We start from the raw sequence: 26,162 nt of genomic DNA, 5'->3' as shown, positions 1-26,162 counted from the left end.
TATCACTCTGGACCAGGGGCTGACCATTCACTATCATGTAGACCTGTTAACTCTAGCACGAGATGGAAGCACATATACTTTTGGCTCAAATTCCAATTGTCATTTTGGTCACTGGCCGTTTTCAGTAGATCAACAGCCTCTCAGTAGAAAAGCTTAATAACTCTAAGAGGGAAAGAGAAAAGAGTACATTAAGATTCAAGGGGGGAAAAACGTTGCCTGTTTTCAGCTAAATTCTCTTTGTTCCAACAGAGACTCATTTGACAATATTTTGTATAGTTGTAATCCATTGTAAAGATTTCGGCTTTTATTCTTAGTGAGATGGAAACTCATTAGAGAAAAGACATGATCTTAACTTATATTAAAAAATTATTATGGTAAAATGTACATAAAATTTACCATTTTAACCATTTTTAAATGTTACAGTTCAGTGGCGTTAAGTACATTCACATTGTTGTGCAACCATCACGACTGTTCATTTCCAGAACTTTTTCATCATCCCATAGTGTAACTCAGTACCCATTAAATAATAACTCATTTCCCCCTTCTCCCGGCCCCTGAGTAAAACCACCATTTTACTTTCTGTTTCTATGAATTTGACTACTCTAGGCATCTCATATAAGTGGAATATTTGTCCTGTGTCTGGCTTATTTCACTTAGCATAATGGCTTCAGGGTTCATCTGTGTTGTAGCATGGATCAGAATTTCATTCCTTTTTAAGGCTGAATAATATTCTGTTGTATGTATATACCATGGTTTTTATCTATTCGCCCGATGATGGATATCTAAGTTGTTTCCACCTTTTGGCTTTTGTGAATGATTCTGCCTGTGAACATGGGTGCAGACATATCTGTTTGAGTCCCTGCTTTCAGTTCTTCTGGGTTTATGCCCAGAAGCAGAATTACTGGATCGAAGGATAACTCTATGTTTAATTTTTTGAGGAACCAACATACCGTTTTCCACAGCAGTTGCACCATTTTACATTCCCACCAACAGTGCACGAGGGTTCCAATTTCTCCACATTCTCACCAACATTTGTTTTCTGGTTTTTTTGGTTTGTTTGGGTTTTTTTGACAGCAGCCATCATTGTGGTTTTTTATTTGCATTTCCTTAATGATTAGTGATGCTGAGCATCTTTTCAGATGCCTTACTTACATTTTTAAAACATCACTCTGGCTGTTGTGTTGAAATTCTCTACTGTGGGGTGAGATGAAGGACAGGGGACAAATGTGGAAGGAGGAAAGCCAGTTAGAAGTCTGTTGCAGAAGTCTAGGTATATGATGATGGTGGCTTGGAACGAGATGTTAGAAGTGGAAGTGGTAAGAATTCCTGGGATTCTGAATATACTTTGAGGCTAGAGCTGCTAAGATTGAAAGAGGAGTGTGAGAAAGGAGTCCAGAATAACTCCTATAATTTATGGCTGTGCAAATAGCCATTTACTGAGTCAGGGAATGCCAGGGGAAGAGTATGCTGGGAAGGTGAGGCGTTAAGGGTCCAAGTCTGGACGTGTTAAGTTTGGTTGCCTATTAGACTTCCAAGTGGAGATGTCAGTTTGACAGTGGATATGGGAGTTTGGAGATCAAGGGTATTTCAGTTATCTTTTGCTGCATAATAAACTACCCCAAAATTTAGGAGTTTAACACAGCAACAATTTATTATTTATCATCCTGTGGGTTGACTGACTGGCTCAGCTGTGCAGTTCTGCTCTGTGTGGCATCAGCTGGGATCACTCACTTGGCTGCATTCAGTAGTGGGCTACGTGGGAAGGTCCAAAGTATCTTCATTCAAGTATCTGGCACCTCAGGGAGTCAGACTTCTTACGTGGCAACTGGTTTCTCCAGAAAGGATGAGATCAGAAGTTGTCAGGCTTCATAAAGGATAGGTCCAAAATGACATAGCACCTCTTCTGCCATATCCTATTGGTCAAAACATGTCACAGGGCCAGCACACGTGAGCGGAGGGAACACAGACTCCGCCTTTTGATGAGAAGAGTGGCATGTGCCTAGAGGGATTGGATGGCAGCCATCTTTGGAGACTAACCAACACAAAGAGAGCTCAGGGTTGGGGACTTAAGTTTGAAAGCAATCAATCAGAAGATTGTACTTAAGCCACAGTACTGGATGAAGATTACCCACGGAATGACTGTAGATAGAAAGGAGATGGAAAGGCTGATCTGTAGGGTATTCCAACATTTTGCATTTGGAAGGTGGAGAAGCCAGTAAATGAGACTGAGAAGAAACAACCAATAAGGTAGGAGGAAAACCAGGAGAGTGCAGGGCTGCTGAAGACAGGTGCAGAGAGCATTTCAAGAATGAGGGAGTGAGGGGGAGACTTCCCTGGCAGTCCAGTGGTTAGGACTCTGCGCTTCCACTGCAGGGGTCACAGGTCAGATCCCACATGCTGCTCGGAGTGGCAAAAAAAAAAAAAAAAACAGAAAGAAGAGAAAGAGGGAGTGATTCGTTGTGGAAAATGCTGCTGAGAGTTCAAGCAAGACAAGGGATGAAGATTGACAACTGGATTTGGCCACGTGGAGACGACCGGTGGTTTTACAAGAATAATTTCAGTGAATTTGTGGAGACATAAGCTTGATTAGGGTGAGTTCCAGAGACAATATGCAGACAGAAATTAAAGGCAGTTGGCATAGACAACCCTTTTCAGGAGTTACACAGGGAAGCAGAGAAATGGGGCAGTAAGTAATAGGATGTAGATCAATGGAAGACAAATGAAGAAACCAGCTTTCAAAAGGAATGTGAACCATTCATCCATTACAGCAAGTAAGGCAGAGTATCATATGGTCACAAATGCAGGTAGGGTGGTTACATGTGCTAGTGGGAGGTGCTGTAGAAGCAAATGCTGTCCAGCGGTGAAGGGACGGTTAGTCCAGCCTTGGACAAAATGTAAGATCATCAGACTATCTTTAAGTAGGTGCACATTTATAGGCAAAAAGCATGATTCTGTGGAGAAAGCTAGGAATGCAAAGAAATAACTGACAATGTGGAACCTGAGAGCATGTGGCTACAGGAGGGGATGCAGAACTTGGGGCGGAAGAGGAATATCTGACTCCAGCTTCAGAGAATGGCCTGCGTCTGGTGACTCAGGAACGGGGAAGGCAGTCTTTAGAGCCCAGGATGTCAAGGACCTGGGAGACTAGGGTATTAGTTCACACGACAGTGGCTGCCGATACCTCCAGGACAGCAGCAGGGGTAACGCAGGGGAGAGGACGACTGTGAAGTAGGAGTCGAGTCCTTAAAGAAGGGGAGGGAGCACCCAGGCAGAGTACTGGGCAACGGCGATGCTGGCGTTTTTAAGGGGAGAGGGGGGCATGCATTTTTAAGAAGTGAATTTTGAAAGGAAATGAATACTCTGGAGTGGCAATGGTGAGTGAGCCAGACACTAGCTGAACCTGCAGCCGGGATGTAACCCCTGACCTGCCTCCTCCTGAGAGGCACCGGAGACCTGTAGACCTCGAGAGGAAGCCAGGGACTAGAAAGAGTTTGAACGTATGTATAGATTTATTTTGGTGGTTGAACCAGAGGAATTCCAGATATCACAGCAGGGCATCATCAGGAAAGGACGTCATGGGAGGGTTGGGGGCCGCAGGTGCAGGGCAGGAGGCTGAACCGCAAGGGAGGGAAGAGCGGGCAGCTCACTCTGGTGGCAACTAAGAGCAAAAGGCAGGCGGTGGGGGTGGCACCCGAGGCGAGATGGGAGTTTTGAGTTCTGCTCTCCCACCTCCTAGCTGTGTGGCTAAGAGATCACTTAGCAAGTTAGTACATCTTGTGTCTAGATGGCAAGTGACAGAAAACCTACTTTAATCTGGCTTAAACGATAATGAGAGTTTACTACCCCCATACATACCCTTCCATAGAGGAAGGGCGGCACTTTAGGAATTGACTCAGCTGTGCAATGATGTCCTCAAGGATCCAGTTTCTTTATATTTCTCTGTTGCACCTTTTATCGTGGTGGCTTCATCCTAAGGCTGTTCCACCTCATGGTCACAAGACGGCTGCCAACAACACTCAGGAAAAGAATATATATAATTTCCTTTTACACATCTAGAAAGACTCCCTTTTGGTAGCGGTCTCAGAAAGGTGAAAACGTATCTTTTCCATACGTGCAGCAAACCTCTCCTGCAGTCTCATTTGGGTTGAATTTGGGTAACGTGTCCACTCTTGAACCAGTCCCCGTGGCCTGTGATATACCACGTGCTGACTGGCTGTGGCAAAAGGGAGTTGTCCTGATCGGTTTGGAGCACTTAAGGCCCACCCCTGTTGCTGAGACAGTCGGCAAACTGGCTGTATTAGGGAAGGGTCATGCTCAGTAAAAATCTGAGTATTGTTAGGAAGGGGAAAGGAAGAATTTGTGCTGAGTAGACTACTAAGAATGTCCACTCACTGAGCTGTCGTGAAGGTTAAATGAATATTTGCAAGGATGCCTTGCTTTTTCTTTCTTAAAAGGTTCTTGGAGGTAGAGCTCTAGAAGAAAGCTGTGGGAGGGAAAGGCAGATAAGGGGGGAGGTGAGGAAACAGAAATTTGGGTTAAGAATCCAAGGACTAAGCGGAAGAGACAGCAGAGGTAGATGGGGCTGGAGCTGAGGCATGGATGTAAACAGAACGTGCCTGTCTGAATTCTCAGTAGAAACTGAGAGTGAAAATTCTTCTGGTGCCTTGCAAGTCCCCCTTTCCCAAGAGCTGATGAGGGCCTAATTGGTTCATCTCTATACCTGCCTGTGCTCAAAAATGTTCAGTCACTCCCAGCTCTATACTGGGCTAGAGACATTTGCCTCACCCTGGAATTCCAGACTCTCTAGAATATGAGTCCAGCCTACGTTTGGCCTCATTCTAATTATTGCCATATACAAATTTACCCACAATGTCCATACAAGTCCAACCAAACTGGACTTTTGGTTGCTTCACAACGGCCCCTACACCGGCTCTCCTGCCTGCCTTTGTGCAGGTTTTTCTTTTGCTCTGAATGTTGCTCTCCTATCTTTCCTGGCTGGAATCTCTCATCTTGAAAGCCAAGTTCAAATGATTGTTCTCTGATGGAGCCTTCACTGGTCCTTCCACGCTCATGTACTCATTCCTTCCTCACTACTGGTGTGCTATTAGCATTAGCTACTAGTGTCACCTACTCTAGACTGTCAGGTTCTTGAGGACAGCGAAGTTCTCCTCCTCCATCCATGTTCATTCTTTATTTGCTCATTAAAAAAAGCTGTGGGTGTCAACTGTGTGCTAGTCACGGTGCAGACAGAGGTGGGGAAGAAGCACTCAGTAAATACTGGTTGAACTGAATGCTACTGAAAGGGGCTAGTGCCAGCTGGTAGGAGTCCAATGGGGGGACCAACTGCTCTAACGAACTGATGTCCTCTCTGTCGACCTTCTATTCTGAGTGTAACCATATTTGCCAAAACCCTTGCCTCAATGGGCCGTAAGTGCGTATAAAAGCTGAGTTTTTATTGCCAAAGTAAAGCAAAGAACTGAGACAAATAATGAGACAGCTTATAGATTGTTCAGGGAAAAAAAAAATCTGCCTTTGAAATTATTAAGTCATTTCAGTTTTTATTCCAGAGTCATACAAAGCACTATCATCTGTATTATTCAGCAGTGGCTTTCAAAACATTTTTGCCATTTCACAGTAAAAAAAAAAAAAAAAAAAAAAAAAAACCTTTATATTATGATCCAGGTCATATGTATTCATTAATTCCTTCAATAAGTAAGTATTAACTACCTACAATATGCCAAATACTATTCTCAGCAGAATACAGTAGTAAACAAAAAGGAAGGAGGGAACAAAAGCCCTTGCCTTCAAAGACCTTACATGCTAGTGGAGCATACAATAAACAAAATAAGTAAAACACACAAACACACAGAAAAGGAAGACTCATGAACAAAACCTCCTATTACTACATGCCATGTACTCTGATATTTTCTATTTTATAAAAAAAAAAAAAAAAGCGGGTCACACCCCATTCAGCTATTAAGTTGGCCTCTCAATTCGGTAACGTGTTGAGACCTGCACTTTGAAAAATACTGGTCTAGACACTTTATGGAGTAGGCAGAGTGTGTTCTGTGCCGTCTTACAGATGAGACAGAGTGACACGTAAAGCTCAAGTTTCAGTGGCTTAGCCACACGCGCGCGCGGCCCGAGGGGAGCAACGCTGGCACTTGTCCTCAGGGCTTCTGACGGAGCCCACTGCGGCCCTCTCCAGTACCCTCTGCAGCCCTCACAACTGTCGTCGTCCCTACTTCTCTTTGACTATGAAATCTTGACCTCTACCTGGAGCAGCTCTTCCCTCCCCTGCCAGGTAAAATCACATCGACACTCCTAGGCCTGTGTAGACTGCGCGTGCTCCGGGATGCGGCCCCTGTGCCACTCACTGGACGCTGGCTTCCTCACTGCTGTACCAGAGTAGGATCCTCTCCACCGTGACCTCTTTAAGAGCAAGTCTTACTCTCCTTTTCCCCCCAAAGCACAGCTTTACAGAGTAGGTATTAAAAAATACACATGGAACTGAACTGGAATTTGTAAGTGACTCAAAGGAGAGGGGTGAAGGAAGTGCTTACTCTATTTGAAAGGCTGAGACCAGAAAAGATACCACTGGAAAAAAGATCTCTTTAACCGAGGTTATAAAAGTCACACATTTGGCAGAGGCTTCAACAATAAAAAACTATACAATCCAAAAAATTTATCTCTTTAGCATCAGTAGATTTAGAATGATGCCAGTAGCTCCTGGTTCACACAGAACAGAAACTTAGTCAAATCAATTCAAGAAAATGAGGGCCACCATAAGAAGGGCCAAGGCTAGCTGTGTGGACCTGAGGCAGGGCGGAGGCAAAGGCCCCAGGTGATCCTCAGCAGCAGAAGAAAGGGCACCTTTGCTGTAATGGTGACCGTTACGATGGGGACAGCTGCCAACTCACCCAAATGAAGAAAACCAGTCCCAGTTCTCAACAGAAAGAATCTAAATGGCACAGCCGTATCTAGGATTGTCCACTCCTTTTCATATAGTTCAGGTAAGATGGGGCTGTGTGGTTGGTACAAATATCTAAGGGAAGGAGAGAGAAGAAACTCTTCGAAAAGGGAGATGAACTTTTTCTAATTATTGACCCAAACTGGAATCTCAAGTTTAAATTTCAGGCTACCACCAGAGAGGGAGGATGGGGACTCAAGGCCAAGATGAGGTCAGTTACAAAAAATACTATATCTGTGACATAGTAGAAAACTTAATTTCAGTCCTATTACAAGTAAAAAAAAATGTCGATGTTAGCTAAATGACCTCTAAGTTTCAGGGACCTACAACTGAATTCTCTAACCCATGGTTTTCAGACCTTATTTTGAATTAGAGACACTAATTCCGTGGGACTAGGGTCAGCTGTAGGGACTGCATATTTAAATAAGCACCCTGGATTCTGTTAAAGATGTATCATGTTGAGAAACTTGCTTAACCTAATTCTTTCCTTTTTACAGTAACTAAAAAGGGGCTCAACTTTAATTAATGTTTCTAATTAGAGCAAAAATGGGCAGTAAAACTGTACAGGCACACCATTTATGCAGTAACACTAAATAAGAGCATATACAAAATTTAAAACTACATTTCTTATTAATTGTTTTTAATAGCATTTAGTCACATAATTTGTAGTGGCATAGGTTTATAAAAGATGTTTAAGACTGGTTGGTAACTTAGTCTTATCTTGGGTTTTCCTTTAAAATTGAGAATTAGGGAACGAGTCACAAGTTAAAGGATATTTCAGGATACGTTGATTATAAACTCAAAAGGTACACTGATATCAATTCTATAAACAGCAAATGTGAATGTACCTTATTAAAGCCTATTGGTTCACATTTTTAAAAAGCGCCCTCATTTGTTTAAAGTTAAGTACTTTAAATGGTTATTGAAAGTCTCCTGTAGACATAATATACTCAGTCCAACTAGCTGGTGGTGGGGTGGGTTTATATGACCACATCCAATTAATTCAGAGTCTGACTCAGAATTAAAAATCAAACTGCATTACACAAAAGTTACAGTCATGGGTAGCATAATCAGTTCCTCAGATAATACAGCTTCCAGAGCTTTCATCATCCTGGTCACCCTTCTTTTTTGCTTTCACTTACACATATCTTTCTTTTAAAGAAACAAAATATGTAAAAGTTCACCAAAATTCGGCAAGTCACAGTTTGTATAGCACTAACTGATAGTAGCTTTGGCATTTGATATTACAAAGTCACTTTTGTTACAAATATTTTCTTCATTCTGGGTCAAGGCGAGGTAAAACAGGAAGAATAAGATTCCCAAATGCAGAATCCTGAGTTATGAAGTATCCAGATGAATGTGCATGTGCATGCTGGGAAAGAGTTAAAAAAAAAAAAAAAAAAGAAAGAAAAAAAAGGCAATTCAGCTATTAAGAGTCACAATTCTTCAACCAAGGCATTAAAATTACTTATCCTTTCTGAGTGCTTGAGACCAAATTTGTTTTAAAAATCAGTTCTTATGCTGTTAATTTTGTTTAAATACACAGGAGATGGACAATAATAAAGAATTCATATTAACAATTTGCACCAGGTACTAATATATCATCCCCACTCTCTCCCCTGTGATTCTCTTCAGTCAATAATTGAGTCGAAGACATGAATTACTTTTGTTCCTTGGAGTGGGGAGGAAATCTAGCAACAAAGGTCCCAAAGTACTCTGCTCTTGGTCAGTAAAGCAGGAGAGTGAGAAAGAAGGGCAGTAGTTGGAAGGAGGAGGGGGAAAGACAGCTGATTACTGGTGATTAAGATACCAACATTTTGTAGAGGATGTTGGCATATAAATAACAGAAAACCACCAGTGACGTCCCTTGTCACTAAACAAAGGACTGTTCATAGGTTGTCTAAAGTGAGATGATCTTTAATATCCCTTCCGATTCTGAGATTCTAAGGTTTAAAAGCATAGGTAACGATGTCTAGTGCAAGGTTTCTAGGAACCTCAGTTAAATTATCCAAGATCAATGAAATACTAAAATTGTTTATCATAATAAGAACAATTTTTTTAACTGATAGATTATCACATTCCTATAGTCTTTAAACATTTCCTGCACAACAGACATGCTGACCATTAAAAAAAGAATCCAAACAACAATAATAAACCGGTAAGACTACCAAAGGACATAATGTCACGACAAATTTGAAAAACTAGATATGTACTATTAAACTAGCCAGTTCATCTTTTCAAGCTCATTCTGTCCATCCAAATACCCTAAACTCTTCTGTGTGCAGCAGTCCCTTGCCAGGTGTGGCACAGAATCAATCATGACCACGTCAAAACCATGAAAGATACTTTCATTACTGCCGTATCTGGTCCTTCAAATCCTCTGGGCATGACTGAACGTCAGCAAACAACTGCAATTACGTGTGGAACGTTTTTATTGATATTGCTCCACTGAAATACAAAATAAGAAGAGTGCTGGTTTCCAAGCCCCAGGAAATCTCCAATGAGACAAGAATGTCAGCCACACTTTCCTCACCTGCAAAGCCGCCTTCTGCTGGGCTGCAATGTGCTGCTGCTCAGCGTGGTCCCGGAAGTCCTTGTTAAGAGAGGGTCTCGAGAGCGCAATGCTAAAATGGGAATCTTAGTTACTTGACTGTTCAGAGACTCCCTTCCTTCTGAATCACATTGTTCATTAGATATTCTAAACAGGGATTACAAAAAAGAAAGAAAAAAGAACTTCCTGAATAAGTCTTTTTTCCTTCTCCCACTGTCTACATTAATTTATATGAAGAAAGCCTATATTATTTACTAGGGCTTCAGATTATCTCCTTTTTATTGATGATTTATGGTCCTCTGCTTTCAAACAGATTTGAGGTACTCTGGTCTATCATAAAGTTACATTTATGATGAAAACTAAAGAGTTGAATGTTTCAAGCAGAAGGTAGAACATGCAAAGGTAGGACTGGAGGTCAGGGCTCAGGAGGGGAGAAATGGGTTGGCAAAACATGAGGCTAGGGAGGAAGGCAGGTGCCGGGATATGTAGAGCCTTGTGAAATAAATTAAGAAATGAAGACCTTATCCTAACAGTGAAGGGAGACTCCCAAGAGTGTTACAAGCAGAACAGTGACTCGATCAGAATTATCACACTACGGTTCAGAAAGACCGCCACTGTGGCAGACAGTGCTGGTCATCTCCCCAACGACTGTTGCTCTCCCTCCTTCCTCGCTAATGGAACCCACACTTAGTTCAATTATCGTTGGTCCCATTCTTCATGGTGGGCCAGGTTATCCCCCAGGGGGTGAACTTTGATTGCTATAAGACAACACCATTTCCCTTGCTGGTTTCCTGTTTAGGCAAGAGAAAGGTTCACAATTCTGGGCAGCTAGACTTCACGGGTAGTCTGCTTGAAGGCTTTGAGAACGTTTTCCTCACTCTTACAAAATGGACACAGGAGAGGAAACTTTCTGGCTTTTGCCTCTACGGGGGCTCGGCGTACAGTGATGCCTAGGCTACTGCAGTCATATTCTGACCAGTAAGGAGGTGCTGACCCATGGAGAAGGGCAGAAAGGAGAGAAGGAAGCTGGGTCAGTGCTGACACTGGTGTGCCACTGCAGTAAGCCATTCTGGAATCACCTTATCTTCACGCTTCTGGTTAACCTATATCCTAACATTTATGCCAACTTTTTGGTTTTCTGTGACTTCCAGATTAAAACATCCTAACTGACACAACTGATAAATGTATTCGAGAGAACTTAAGACTGTGGGAAATTCAGGAGGTAGTAACTGAGGCAAAAAATGAGAGTGGCCAGGACCAGGGCAGCATCAGTTGCAATAAAGAAAAATGGACAGTTTGAGACACATTTCAAAATATAAACATAAGAGAATGATAAATGTTTAGAGATGGAAGTAAAAGGGAATAATAAACAATTAAAGTTCACATTTCTGACTCTGATTACTAGTAGATCTGTACCACTCATGGACACAAGCAAGCCAACAATATTAAGTAGGTAGAGAGGGAGGGAAGATGAGTTCGGTGTGGGACATACTCAGTTTGAAATGCCTGGAAGACATCAAAGTGCAGATGTCCAGGAGGCAGTCTGGTGCTTGAGACAGAGGACGAGGCTGGAGATGCAAATGTATAAAAGTAACTGGCACATAAATTACAGGCTGTGAAAGTGAATGCAACTGTCCAGTGAAAAGACATAGACTGGGAGACTGGATCTAGAACAGAACTCTGAGGAATATCAACATTCAAGAGACAGGAAGTGGGACTTCCCTGGTGGCTCAGTGGTTAAGAAGCTGCCTGCCAATGCAGGGGACACGGGTTCGAGCCCTGGTCCAGGAAGATTCCCCCATGCTGCGGAGCAACTAAGCCCATGTGCCACAACTACGGAGCCTGCGCTCTAGAGCCCGTGAGCCACAACTACTGAGCCCGTGTGCTACAACTACTGAAGCCTGTGCGCCTAGAGCTCGTGCTCTGCAACGAGAAGCTACCACAATGAGAAGCCCACGCATCACAACAAAGACCCAACGCAGCCAAAAATTAATTAATTAATTAATTTTAAAAAGAGAGAGGCAGTGGAGAAATGTCTGCAAAAGAAACCAAGATAGTATAACAGTGGATGAATGGAAGCCAAGGAAAGAGAGTATTTTAAGGAGGGCACTGTATACAATGGAATACCACTCAGCCATTAAAAAAAAGAAAGAAATCTTGCCATTTATGACAACAAATACTATATGATCTCACTTATATATGGAATCTAAAAAACAAAACACACAAAACAAAATGAAAACAGACTCATATACACCTGAAACTAACACAATGTCGTAAATCAACTATACTCCAATAAAAAAATTTAAAATATATATTAACCAATTAAAAATAGAAAACAGACTCATAGATAGAACAAACAGGTGGTCACCAGAGGGGAGCAGGTTGGGGGTGGGCAAAATAGGTGAAGGGGATTAAGAGGCACAAACCTTCAGTGAGAAAATAAAGAAGTCACAGGAATGTAATATACAGCATAAGGAATATGATTCATGATACTGTATTAATTTTGTGTGGAGACAACGGTTCTTAGACATTGTGGTGATCATTTCATAATGTATGCTCATGTCAAATCACTGTGTAGTACACCTGAAGTTAACACAACCCCACTTCAATTAAAAAAAAAGAAAAAAAAAGGAGGGAGCAATCAGTGGTGTCAAATAATGCTAGGAAGTCTAACAAGAAAAGGACTTTGGTCCACCAGATTTAGCCACAAGGAGGTTGCAAGTGACCTAGGCTCAAACCTGTTCTTTGGGTTGGAGGTGGGGAGGCGTGGAAGTCAGATTGTAGTGGGCTGGGGAGTAAATAAGTGAGAAAGCAAAGGTGAGTACGTACAGACAACTCCTTTAAGAGGTCTGGCTGACTCTGCACACCTAAAAAAATAAATTAGCTCTAGCTTTCACGTGAGTCCTTTCCTGTATACCTGAATTCACCAGGGACAGTCCCCTGAAGAAACAGAAGAATATTTTATACTATATTATACTTTTACTAGAAATCAATCTAACAAGCAAATAAAATAACAGAAACAGATAAAAAAAAAAAAAGAGAGGGGAAAGTTAGGGTGGTGGCTGAATGGGATAACGGATGTCAGGGAAGAGATTTCAGATGGCAGAAATGGAATACAATAAATATCATTAAGCTACCGCAACTTTACCTATTTTGCATAATGCTTAAAAAGTGGGACATTAACAATAATTTCAGTAACAAAAAAACTATACGAAACTCTTTTCTTTTTTTGAAAGTAGGCTGTAGGGAAATTTTAAGTCTGATTAGAAATAAAATATTTAAAATCTAAGCAATTAAATAATCTAACTTTTCAAGTCTAACTAGGAAATAAAACATAACATGTTAAATTCCAATGTTAAAGAAACAAACCACTGCCAACCAATTTCAGTTATATTGTCCAAGATATTTTTTATATCACTGAATATAAAAACCACATTATTCTTCAATACCTAGCTCCAGGATGATTTGTTGAAGATTGGTTCTGCATTAGTAATTTTCTTTTCTCTTTGTCCAGTTCTGCCAAGATTGCAACTCTATTTTTGTTTTGAAAACCTAAAAAAAGAGAGAGTGTTGGGGACGAGAAAGAGAAATAAAATGTTTTAGAGCTGTTTTATAAACCTAGGCTACCTAGAAACCCAGAAAGCAAAATTCTGTTCTCTAACACGATAACGAACCCACTAGTAAGCAGTTTCCCTAGATGGTTACGATCTCCCTACTGCCCATTTTCCAGCAACTTTAACAGGATAATACGCAGATAAATGCAAAGGATAATACTGACTGAGGACTTTTTCAAGACTTAGTTCTAAAGAATTTTAATCATCAAAGTATGGGTAACAGCATTTGTTTTCTAACAAAATCTCTGCAGCCCCAAATGCTACAGGGACCAATCTCTATCCTGCTCTATCTCTGGGAGTGAAGATTTTCTTAGTTCTCAGTTTTAGGCCTCTCTGTGAAGGCCTCTTTCAGGAGGGGAAAGCATTAGATACACTCTGGTCAAAACAGTATTTTTCTTAACTGCTTTCATTCAGAGATGACACACAGCCTTTCAAGGAACAAGTCAGAGAACTGCAACTGACTAGAAAGCAATTCTGAGAGAGAAATGGAGCATAACTGACAGGGTACAAACAGGTCCCTTATCAAACCCTGAAAACTGGGCTCAATTTTGAGCTCCAATTTTGACATAAGATCTAGAGCAGAGGTTCGAAGTCCTGGCCCAGGAGCAGCATCCAACTCTGTTTTTAAAATCTGAATTAAATGCCAACGGGTAAACACTGTACACAAAATTCTCAGATGACTTGCTTCTCTTGAAACATCTCAAGGTCTGGCGCAGGGGTCTGGACGCCCCCCTGGCAACAATTAGGTAGAACAAAGAAACAGTTGTCCCCTTTAGCTGGGCACTCTCCAGCTTGTTACAGGCCTTATCAGATTTGTTTATACCTGCAGGCATTTAAGTTTCTGATCCCTAATCTAGAAGGAAACAAATGGAAAGGTTAAAGGATTAGGAAAAAAACTATGGAGGCGAAGAAAGGCCAGGGGCCTAGAATCACTGGGTTAGCGTCACTGCGCTGGAAGAAAGCGTGAAGAATGGGGAAGGAGGGAGCTTTCAAGCAGAGCAGCAGAAAGCACTCCTCAGGGTACTCACATGAGGGATTCTAAGCACTTTATATTGATCACAAAAGAGAACTGGGCGGTAGGATGCATATTTCCTCCTCTCCTGGGGAGACGAGTCAGGTCAGGGACGGCGCAGGATGTACAAGGAACAGGAGCATTCGCTGAGATTCACACTGAGACTGGGCTGAACCAGAAGCAGCTGAGGTTTGCGGCACTTTCCCCTAAACCTGCTCTTAAATCTAGCAGCAGTAAACTGACTCAGGCCAGGCCAGAAATGGGCAAAACCTGTCTCTGCCACAGCCATTTTAGGAACTTATCATCTCCATTTTCCTTCTCTCCCCCCTCCTGCTTATGCCATCAACCTGTCATCAAATTCTAGTAATGGCAGACTCCTTTCTGGAACAGATAATTCACACTGACACATTCTGGTACTTCTGAGGAGATGATTTTGCAAGCCTTCCAGGTGATTCTTCATCTATTCTAATCCTAATTCTAATCTTCCTTCCTGCCGACCTCTTAGTTAATCTTCCAGGGAAGAAGCTCTATAAGGCCTTTACAGGCCACATGTCATTACCTGCTCCACCCAACCTCATAGACAGGACTGCCTCAGGAGAAGTCTTCTACCTAAGGAAGGATTTAATACAGAACTCCCAAGAACGTACGATACTTAACGCCTGTGAGTGCTAATGCTATGGTAAAGGGTGCCATGTGTAAAAATAATTGAAACTTTGTCGAAATACTGTTAAAGAAACACCATTACCAAAGTAATACAGAATGTCAAGTCCAAACAACCTAATTAGTATGATGTCCTAACATCTTGTAGTTTAAAAAAAAAATAATACCCATAAATTGAAAGAAAAATATTTTATTTCATTTTAAAATAACCACTAATGCAGTGTGTGTACCTGGGCACTGTATAACTTTGCAAACCTGGGAATCAGTTCAGACACTACCATCCTCGTTCCCTGTTCCGCACAGTACTTGTTCTTTATCAAAGCAGTTGCCAAAAACCCATTTCACAAAAATATGACATCGTCGAAAGTAATGTAGCACACTGGTAAGTTAAACTTATTAAACTGCCTATATTTCACAATTTTCTACCTACAGAAACAATAATTTCATATGATTCACTAACTTTAAAAAAAAAAATCACATGTCCTTCTTGGCTTGATCAATAACAGCCTCCTTTAAAAAAATTTCATGCATGTTTGACAATCGGAGCACAGGTAGCTATAGTGAACTCCCTGTTACTGTGGAAATTAAGTGTGAAAATTAGTAACTATAGACTCTAAATTAATATTAATACACTAGTTTCTTTGTCCACGACCTTTGCCCCCAAGGAGAGCTATGTTATTCTCAATCTGTTTTACTACTCAGGGTGAGCCCGTTCCCCAAATAAACCAATCAGTCAGTATCATATGGATCAGACGGGAAGTACAGAATATGGGTATTACTGATTTTATATAACAGAAACTTCCCTAAAAGTAATGTAATACAAATTAAGGTAAGATAATTATGGAAGGATAAGTATACTGTAATGTGTTATGTAAAGGAATCCAGAAGTGAGTTCTTTGTAAAGTGAAGAATGCTTTCCAGCTTGAGGTTGGCAGGCAACAACTGGAACATTAAAAAGAGAATAATAATTATAACTAAATGGAACAAACTCAATCTATGATAAACCATGAATTCATAAAAAGATACAAAAAAGAAAGTTAGGGAATTCCCTGGCAGTCCAGTGGTTAGGACTCTGCGCTCTCACTGCTGAGGGGCTGAATTCAATCCCTGGTCGGGGCACTAAGATCTCACAAGCTGTGTGGTGCAGCCAAAAAAAAAAAAAAATTAAAGTATATAAAAAGATTGTAAAGAAAGGTAAAATAATAGTCATTATGCTAATAATTAGGTTAGTGTTAACATTTAGATGTTTTGTTTCTCCTATTAAGTTTATGTCTGTTTATAAGGCATAGCTGTTTACTTTTTTGTTTAGTTACAGGAGGGAGGGGTAGATACAGGGAACTGTGGATAAGCCAAATAGTCCCAGAAAAAGCAAGTTATATACCAAGAACAGGAGGGTCAGATCAGTGCAGGTCCTCACACACACACATCATTTGAAAGGAAACGCAGTGGTAGATGAGCACCCATGGTCACACACAATGACCAAGCAGAAACCCTGAGCTCTAACTGGATGAATTAGCGGAATATCCTAAAGAGAGCTAATGGTACAGACCTGATCCCTGATTTCTTGGGAGATGAAACGTCCATAATTCCTGGCAGGAATGCTACCAGAAAAGGGCAATTCATAATGACAACAGAACAATGGGTTATAAAATACTAATCACATTTAAAAAAAAAAAAAAGAAGAAGAAGAAGAAGAGTATTTCATTCAGGGAGTAACCCCAGGTTGCAAGAAACTAAAAATGTATGAGAAAAGGCATGAGTTAAAAAAAAAAAAAAAAAAAAAATCTCATTAACTTAGCAAGTTTAGTTACAGAAGTGACCAAGTACACACCAATGCAACTTTTAAATCATCTTTAAAGGCATAAGCAAATCTTGTGATTTACCTAAGAATCAAATCCATCAACAAACCCTAAACCTTGACTAATCTGAAATTTTGTTTTGTTTTGGTAGTGGTAAGACAACCATAACCCTAGGAAGGTGTAAAAAAATTACTAAAATCCTGGGAAAGTACAGAAATAAGAATCTGGGAAGATTATTAAAATCCAAGGAAGATTAAAAAAACAAAGTACTACAGAGAGAGTAAATGAATTAATTAAACCCATGGGTTAGTATTTTAAAATAGGTTTAATTTTAAGTATAGTAAGTTTTGCAATCACTATATAAAGTGAAGTATTATAGAAGTCAAATTAATTGTAATTTAAACTGTTATTAAAGATAATTTAACTAAATAATCTTGTAATCAATTCTAAATGCTTAAAACATTCTATTTTGGAACTTAGTTCATAAGTAGGTTTAAAAACTGCACATTAATTATGAGCAGTGATGAGGATTTTTCTCCATGCACAAAATCCCCTTAGACATTAAAGAACTTGTTAAAATAGTTAAATAAGCAGTCATTAGACAGGGGTAGCTCATAGCCTTCCTTCCCTGGTAAAGGATAATGCCTCTCTCTGTATCTCACTTAATGCCCCAGGCTCCCACCCAGAAGCCTGAGTTTTATCCTTATAATACCTCCTTCCTCCTACCCACATCCAACCAATCACCTAGTCCAACCAATTTTATATCCTCGATGTCTCTAAAATATCTTCCCCTCTCAACGCCTATTCCACAGTCTAACCAGGCAACGTTATCTCCTGTATAACATTCAAGAACTTAATGTCTACACGTAGGCAGCTGAGAGCCACAAAAACTATTTTACAACGAAAGGGTATGGTCAGGTCTATTAGGCTTTTACTTTGAGCTTGTCTTATGCCCTGAAACCTATGCTTCCCTCTTGAGCATTCAAAAATAATCTAGTATTAATTTACATGTCAGTTTTGTAAAAAACATTTACTGTATTATAGAAAAATATAAAAGTCAAGAGATAGCAGTTAGGTAATAATAATAGCTTATTTCAAATTTGAAACGTAAGGCAAAAAACTAGGTAGTCAATTGGGTTATGTGAAGTAGTTCAGTGTCATTTTCTAGAGCAAGATTCTCCCACCTTCAGAGTTTGTAATACAAACTTACTCTAAGGCATCAATATATAAAATTTAACTTTTATCCTAATCACTACATGAATTGTTTTTTTAAACACAAACTGTCTCTCTCCATAATTCAACATTTTACTTTTGCATTATTTTACATGTATCTTAAAGTTACATGTAACTTTTACATTCTTAAAAGCATGAGAGTGTTAAAATATATTATCTCATGTACAGTAGGAATTACTTAATATTCCTTTATAACTAAACTTTTTCCTAATAAAGTTATCTTAGAATAAAGCAGCACACTCCAAGAGCTCCACTTAGAACTATAGCTCTATCTCCATTCACAATCATATATATTCTCATTTCCATATTCATTTATAGAAACATTTAACTCCCACACATTTCTGTGTCACTAAAAATATTCTGGAGTAACTAGCATTACAGCAAATTGCATTTAAAACCTAACAGCTGATATTCACTTTGCATGAATAGTTCTATGACACTTAAACAAGGACTAATAGGAATTCCTTTTATTGAAAAAAATCTAAAACTAAAGAATGAAAATTATTGTTTGATCAGTGGGGTTATGGACAATGTACTTTCCAATTACAGTTGTTATATTGCTTTCATAACAATTTTTTAAAAGATATTTTAAAATATTCAAATCCTTTCAAATGATTATCTTACAAGCTATATACTCTTCACTGTCATCCTAAAACAGCTGTTTAGGGGGAGTTCCCTGGTGGAGTAGTGGTTAGGATTCCGGGCTTTCACCGCCATGCCCAGGTTTAATCCCTGATTGGGTAACTGAGATCCCACAAGCCGTGTGGCACAGCAAAAAAAAAAAAAAAAAAAGACAGCTGTTAAGTATTGGAGGAAAGTCACTGTGGCACTATTAGTTTAACATGTTTTAAGTTATTTATTGATTCAACATATATTTATTGTGTATCCATGACATACATACAGGCACTAAGGTGGAGTCTAAGGATGCAATGATGAGCCACAACTTGATTTGATGCTAGTTCTCATGGTTCTTAAACATTCCCGTGAAGATAGAGATTATCAAATAATTACACAAATGAATGTATAATTAGAGTCTAAGATGAGTAGTCTGAAATAAAGAAATAACATTCTATAAGCATTAAAAACAATCATTGTAGGAATCAAGGTTTTTTTTTTTTTACACCTTTATTGGAGTATAATTGCTTCATACTGTTGTGTTAGTTTCTGCTGTATAACAAAGTGAATCAGCTATATGTATACGTATATCCCCATATCCCCTCCCTCTTGAGCCTCCCTCCCACCCTCCCTATCCCATCCCTCTAGGTGGTCACAAAGCATCGAGCTGATCTCCCTGTGCTATGCGGCTGCTTCCCACTAGCCATCAATTTTACACTTGGAAGTGTATATATGTTAATGCTATTCTCTCTCTTCATCCCAGCCTCCCCTTCCCCACTCCATCCTCAAGTCCGATCTCTACATCTGTGTCTTTATTCCTGCCCTGCCACTAGGTTCATCAGTACCATTTTTCTATATTCCATATATATGCGTTAGCATACGGTATTTGTTTTTCTCTTTCTGACTTACTTCACTCTGTATGACAGACTCTAGGTCCATCCACCTCACTATAAATAACTCAGTTTTGTTCCTTTTTATGGCTGAGTAATATTCCACTGTATATATGTGCCACATCTTCTTTATCCATTCATCTGTCAATGGATATGTAGGTTTCTTCCACGTCCTGGCTATTGTGAATAGTGCTGCAATGAACATTGTGGTACATGACTTATTTTGAATTATGGTTTTCTCAGGGTATATGCCCAGTAGTGGGATTGCTGGGTCATATGGTAGTTCTATTTTTAGTTTTTTAAGGAACCTCCATACTGTTCTCCACAGTGGCTGTATCAATTTACATCCCCACCAACAGGAATCAATGTTGAATCAACTTGACCTAGACTGGGAGTAGGGGGAGCAGTGTGAGAGAAGTCTCCCACAAGAAGTAATGCTGGAGCTGAAATGTTAGATTGATTAGGTTAATTAGGGGTGGGGGACAAAATAACACTTCCCCCTTTAGAAAGATCACTGTAGCTACAAGGTTGAGAATACACTAGACAAGAGAAAAAGAGACTATTACAGTAGAACAAGGTGGAGATGACAGAAGTTGTTAGTGGCCAGGGAAATGGAGAGAGATGAACAGACCCAAGAGATTTTTAGGAAGTTAAATCAACAGGACAGTGATAGAATAAATAAGAAGTCAAGAATGAGGAAGAAGGTGTCATGGATGGTTCTGAGGTTTTTGGCTCATATAGTTAAATGGTATATTATTTGTACTGCTGCTGTAACAAATTACCACAAACTTAACGGCTTAAAACAACACAAATCTATTATCTTACAGTTCTATAGGTCAGTAGTCTCACTGGGCTAAAATCAAGTGCTGCATTCCTTTCTGGAGGCTCTAGGAGAGAATCTGTTTCCTTCCCTTTTCCATCTTATAGATGTGCCTGAGTTCCCTGGCTTGTGGTCCCCTTTCTCCAACTTGAAAGCCAACAACATTGCATGTCTCTGACCCTTCTGTGGTCATTTCTCTCTGACCACAGCCAGGAAAAAGTTCTTTGCTTTTAAAGACTCATGTGGGAGGGGGACCTTCAAGATGGTGGAGGAGTAAGACGTGGAGATCACCTTCCTCCCCACAAATACATCAAAAATACATCTACACGTGGAACAACTCCTACAGAACACCTACTGAACCCTGGCAGAAGAACTCAGACTTCCCAAAAGGCAAGAAACTACCCACGTACCTGGGTAGGGCAAAAGAAAAAAGAAAAAACAGAGACAAAAGAATAGGGATGGGACCTGCACCTCTGGAAGGGAGCTGTGAAGGAGGAAAAGTTTCCAAACACTAGGAAGACCCTTCACGGGCAGAAACGGGGTGGGTGGCAGGGGAGAAGCTTCGGAGCCACAGAAGAGAGCACAGCAACAGGGGTGCGGAGGGCAAAGCGGAGAGATACCCCCCACAGAGGATCGGTGCCGACCAGCACTCACCAGCCCGAGAGGCTTGTCTGCTCACCTGCCAGGGCGGGTGGGGACTGGGAGCTGAGGTTCGGGCTTCGGTCATATCCCCAGGGAGAGGACAGGTTGGCTGGGTGAACACAGCCTGAAGGGGGCTAGTGTGCCACAGCTGGCTGGGAGGGAGTCCGGGAAAAAGTCTGGAACTGCCTAAGAGGCAAGAGACTATTGTTTCGGGGTGCACGAGGAGAGGGGGTTCAGAGCACCGCCTAAACGAGCTCCAGAGACAGGCACGAGCCACGGCTATCAGCGCAGACCCCAGAGACGGTCATGAGACGCTAAGGCTGCTGCTGCAGCCACCAAGAAGCCGTGTGCAAGCACATATCCCTATCCGCACCTCCCCTCCTGGGAGCCTGTGCAGCCTGCCACTGCCAGGGTCCCGTGATCCAGGGACAACTTCCCCAGGAGAACACACTGCACGCCTCAGGCTGTTGCAACAATGTGCCAGCCTCTGCCGCCACAGGCTCGCCCCGCATTCCGTACCCCTCCCTCCCCCTGGCCTGAGTGAGCCAGAGCCCCCTGATCAGCCGCTCCTTTAAGCCCCTCCTGTCTGAGCGAAGAATAGATGCCAGAGGGTGACCTACATGCCCTCTGTACATGCAGAGGTGGGGCCAAATCCAAAGCTGAACCCCAGGAGCTGTGAGAACAAAGAAGAGAAAGGGAAATCTCTCCCAGCAGCCTCAGGAGCAGCGGATTAAATCTCCACAATCAACTTGATGTACCCTGCATCTGTGGAATACCTAAATAGGCAAGGAATCATCCCAAAATTCATGTGGTGGACTTTGGGAGCAACTGTAGACTTGGGGTTTGCTTTGTGCATCTAATTTGTTTCTGGTTTTATGTTTATCTTAGTTTAGTATTTAGAGCTTATTATCATTGGTAGATTTGTTTATTGATTTGGTTGCTCTCTTCCTTTTTTTTCTTTTTATATATATTTTTTTCCTTTTTCTCTTTTTGTGAGTGTGTATGTGTATGCTTCTTTGTGTGATTTTGTCTGTATAGGTTTGCTTTTACCATTTGTCCTAGGGCTCTCTATCCGCTTTTGGTTCTTTTAAGTATAGCTTTTAGCGCTTGTTATCACTGGTGGATTTATTGGTTTGGCTGCTCTCTTTTTTTTTTTTAATTTTTTATATTTTAAGAATTATTTTTATTTTTTATTTTAGTAACTTTATTTATTTTATTATTATTTTTTCTTTCTTTCTTTTTTTTCTCCCTTTTCTTCTGAGCTGTGTGGCTGACAGGGTCTTGTTGCTCTGGCCGGGTGTCAGGCCTGAGCCTCTGAGGTGGGAGAGTGAGTTCAGGACACTGGGCCACCAGAGACCTCCCAGCGCACGTAATATCAATTGGTGAGAGCTCTCCCAGAGATCTCCATCTCAATGCTAAGACCCAGATCCACTCAACGACCAGCAAGCTCTAGTGCTGGACATCCCATGCCAAACAACTAGCAAGACAGGAACATGACCCCACCCATTAGCAGAGAGGCTGCCTAAACTCATAATAAGGTCACAGACACCCCAAAATACACCACCGGACGTGGTTCTGCCCACCAGAAAGACAAGATCCAGCCTCATCCACCAGAACACAGGCATCAGTCCCCTCCACTAGGAAGCCTACACAACCCACGGAACCAACCTCACCCACTGGGGTCAGACACCAAAAACAATGGGAACTACGAACCTGCATCCTGAGAAAAGGAGACCCCAAACAAAGTAAGTTAAGCAAAATGAGAAGACAGAGAAATACACAGCAGATGAAGGAGCAAGGTAAAAACCCACCAGACAAAGAAATGAAGAGGAAATAGGCAATCTACCTGAAAAAGAATTCAGAGTATTGATAGTAAAGATGATCCAAAATCTTGGAAATAGAATGGAGAAAATACAAGAAACGTTTAACAAAGACCTAGAAGAACTAAAGAGCAAACAAACAATGATGAACAACACAATAAGTGAAATTAAAAATTCTCTACAAGGAATCAATAGCAGAATAACTGAGGCAGAAGAATGGATAAGTGACCTGGAAAATAAAATAGTGGGAAAAAAATGCTGCAGAGCAGAATAAAGAAAAACGAATGAAAAGAATTGAGGACAGTCTCAGAGACCTCTGGGACAACATTAAACGGACCAACATTCGAATTATAGGGGTCCCAGAAGAAGAAGAGAAAAGAAAGAGACGGAGAAAATATTGGAGGAGATTATAGTTGAAAACTTCCCTAATATGGGAAAGGAAATAGTCAAGTCCAGGAAGCACAGAGAGTCCCGTACAGGATAAATGGAGAAGCACGCCAAGACACATATTAATCAAACAGTCAAAAATTAAATACAAAGAAAAAATATTAAAAGCAGCAACGGAAAAGCAACAAATAACATACAAGGGAATCCCCATAAGGTTAACAGCTGATCTTTCAGCAGAAAGTCTGCAAGCCAGAAGGGTGTGGCAGGACATATTTAAAGTGATGAAAGGGAAAAACTTACAACCAAGATTACTCTACCGAGCAAGGATCTCATTCAGATTCAACGGAGAAATTAAAACCTTCACAGACAAGCAAAAGCTAAGAGAATTCAACACCACCAAACCAGCTTTACAACAAATGCTAAAGGAACTTCTCTAGGCAGGAAACACAAGAGAAGGAAAAGACCTACAATAATAAACCCAAAACAATTAAGAAAATGGTAACAGGTACATACATATCAATAACTACCTTAAATGTAAATGGATTAAACGCTCCAACCAAAAGACACAGACTGGCTGAATGTATACAAAAACAAGACCCATATATATGCTGTCTACAAGAGACCCACTTCAGACCTAGGGACACATACAGACTGAAAGTGAGGGGATGGAAAAAGTTATTCCATGCAGATGGAAATCAAAAGAAAGCTGGAGTAGCAGTTCTCATATCAGACAAAATAGACTTTAAAATAAAACTATTACAAGAGACACTGAAGGACACTACATAATGATCAAGGGATCAATCCAAGAAGAAGATATAACAATTGTAAATATTTATGCACCCAACATAGGAGCACCTCAATGCATAAGGTAAATGCTAACAGCCATAAAAGGGGAAATAGATAGTAACACAATCATAGTAGGGGACTTTAACACCCTACTTTCACCAATGGACAGATCATCCAAAATGAAAATAAATAAGGAAACACAAGTTTTAAATGATACATTAAACAAGATGGACTTAATTGATATTTATATTATTTTGGACATTCCATCCAAAAACAACAGAATACACTTTCTTCTCAAGTGCTCATGGAACATTCTCCAGGATAGATCATATCTTGGGTCACAGATCAAGCCTTGGTAAATTTAAGAAAACTGAAATTGTATCAAGTATATTTTCTGACCACAACACTATGAGACTAGATATCAATTACAGGAAAAAAATCTGTAAAAAATACAAACACGTGGAGGCTAAACCATACACTACTAAATAGCCAAGATCACTGAAGAAATCAAAGAGGAAATCAAAAAATACCTAGAAACAAATGACAATGAATACATGACAACCCAAAACCTATGGGATGCAGCAAAAGCAGTTCTAAGAGGGAAGTTTATAGCAATACAATCTCACCTCAAGAAACAAGAAAAATCTCAAATAAACAATCTAACCTTACACCTAAAGCAATTAGAGAAAAAAGAATTTTAAAAACCCCAAAGTTAGCAGAAGTAAAGAAATCATAAAGACCAGATCAGAAATAAATGAAAAAGAAATGAAGCAAAGATCAATAAAAAAAATAGCAAAGATCAATAAATAGCAAAATAGCAAAGATCAATAAAACTAAAAGCTGGTTCTTTGAGAAGATAAACAAAAATAATAAACCATTAGCCAGACTCATCAAGAAGAAAAAGGGAGAAGACTCAAATCAGTAGAATTAGAAATGAAAAAGGAGAAGTAAGAACTGACACTGCAGAAATACAAAGGATCATGAGAGATTATTACAAGCAACTATATGCCAATAAAATGGACAACCTGGAAGAAATGGACAAATTCTTAGAAAAGCACAACCTCCCGAGACTGGACCAGGAAGAAATAGAAAATATAAACAGACCAGTCACAAGCACTGAAATTGAAACTGTGATTAAAACTCTTCCAACAGGGACTTCCCTGGTGGCGCAGTGATTAAGAATCCGCCTGGCAATGCAGGAGACATGGGTTCGATCCCTGGTCCAGGAAGATCTCACATGCCACAGAGCAACTAAGCCTGTGCACCACAACTACTGAGCCTGTGCTCTAGAGCCCACAAGCCGCAACTACTGAGTCCACACGCCTAGAGCCCTGCTCCACAACAAGAAAAGCCACCACAATGAGAAGCCCACGCACCGCAATGAACAGTAGCCCCCTCTTGCCACAACTAGAGAAAGCCCACACACTGCAGCAAAGACCCAATGCAGCCAAAAATAATAAATTGAAAAAAAAAAATCTTCCAACAAACAAAAGCCCAGGACTAGAGGTCTTCCCAGGCGAATTCTATCAAACATTTAGGGAAGAGCTAACACCTATCCTTCTCAAACTCTTCCAAAATATAGCAGAGGGAGGAACACTCCCAAACTCATTCTATGAGGCCACCATCACCCTGATACCAAAACCAGCAAAGATGTCACAAAAAAAGACAACTACAGGCCAATATCACTGATAAACATAGATGCAAAAATCCTCAACAAACTACTAGCAAACAGAATCCAACAGCACATTAAAAGGATTATACACCATGATCAAGTGAGGTTTATCCCAGGAATGCAAGGATTCTTCAATATATGCAAATCAATCATTGTGATAAACCATATTAACAAATTGAAGGATAAAAAACATATGATCATCTCAATAGATGCAGAAAAAGCTTTCAACAAAATTCAACACCCATTTACAATAAAAACCCTCCAAAACCTCAACATAATAAAGGCCATATATGACAAACCCACAGCCAACATCATTCTCAATGGTGAAAAACTGAAACCATTTCCACTAAGATCAGGAACAAGACAACGTTGCCCACTCTCACCACTATTATTCAACATAGTTTTGGAAGCAGCAATCAGAGAAGAAAAAGAAATAAAAGGAATCCAAATCAGAAAAGAAGAATAAAACTGTCACTGTTTGCAGATGACATGATACTATACATAGAGAATCCTAAAGATGCTACCAGAAAACTACCAGGACTAATCAATGAAGTTGGTAAAGTGACAGGATACAAAATTAGTGCATACAAATCTCTTGCATTCCTATACACTAATGATGAAAAATCTGAAAGAGAAATTAAGGAAACAATCCCATTTACCACTGCAACAAAAAGAATAAAATACCTAGGAA

General features: G+C 40.4%; 1 protein-coding gene across 1 annotated transcript in view; it reads right to left on the bottom strand.

Annotated features, from left to right (window-relative positions):
- Positions 1 to 5,551: 5,551 nt before the first annotated feature.
- INIP (INTS3 and NABP interacting protein) overlaps positions 5,552 to 26,162 on the bottom strand; it is a 31,944-nt gene continuing 11,333 nt past the window's right edge. Inside the window, exons 3-5 of the mRNA XM_068552603.1 lie at positions 12,971 to 13,073; positions 9,504 to 9,594; positions 5,552 to 8,342 (exon numbers count right to left, since the gene is read on the bottom strand). Of these exons, the coding sequence (XP_068408704.1) occupies positions 8,247 to 8,342; positions 9,504 to 9,594; positions 12,971 to 13,073 (290 nt within the window). The 3' untranslated portion in view covers positions 5,552 to 8,246. The remainder of the gene's footprint in view (positions 8,343 to 9,503; positions 9,595 to 12,970; positions 13,074 to 26,162) is intronic.

Source organism: Eschrichtius robustus, chromosome 10 (assembly GCF_028021215.1).
Source record: "Eschrichtius robustus isolate mEscRob2 chromosome 10, mEscRob2.pri, whole genome shotgun sequence".
Classification (NCBI taxonomy): Eukaryota; Metazoa; Chordata; class Mammalia; order Artiodactyla; family Eschrichtiidae; genus Eschrichtius; species Eschrichtius robustus.
This window is presented reverse-complemented; position numbering and strand designations above follow the sequence as displayed.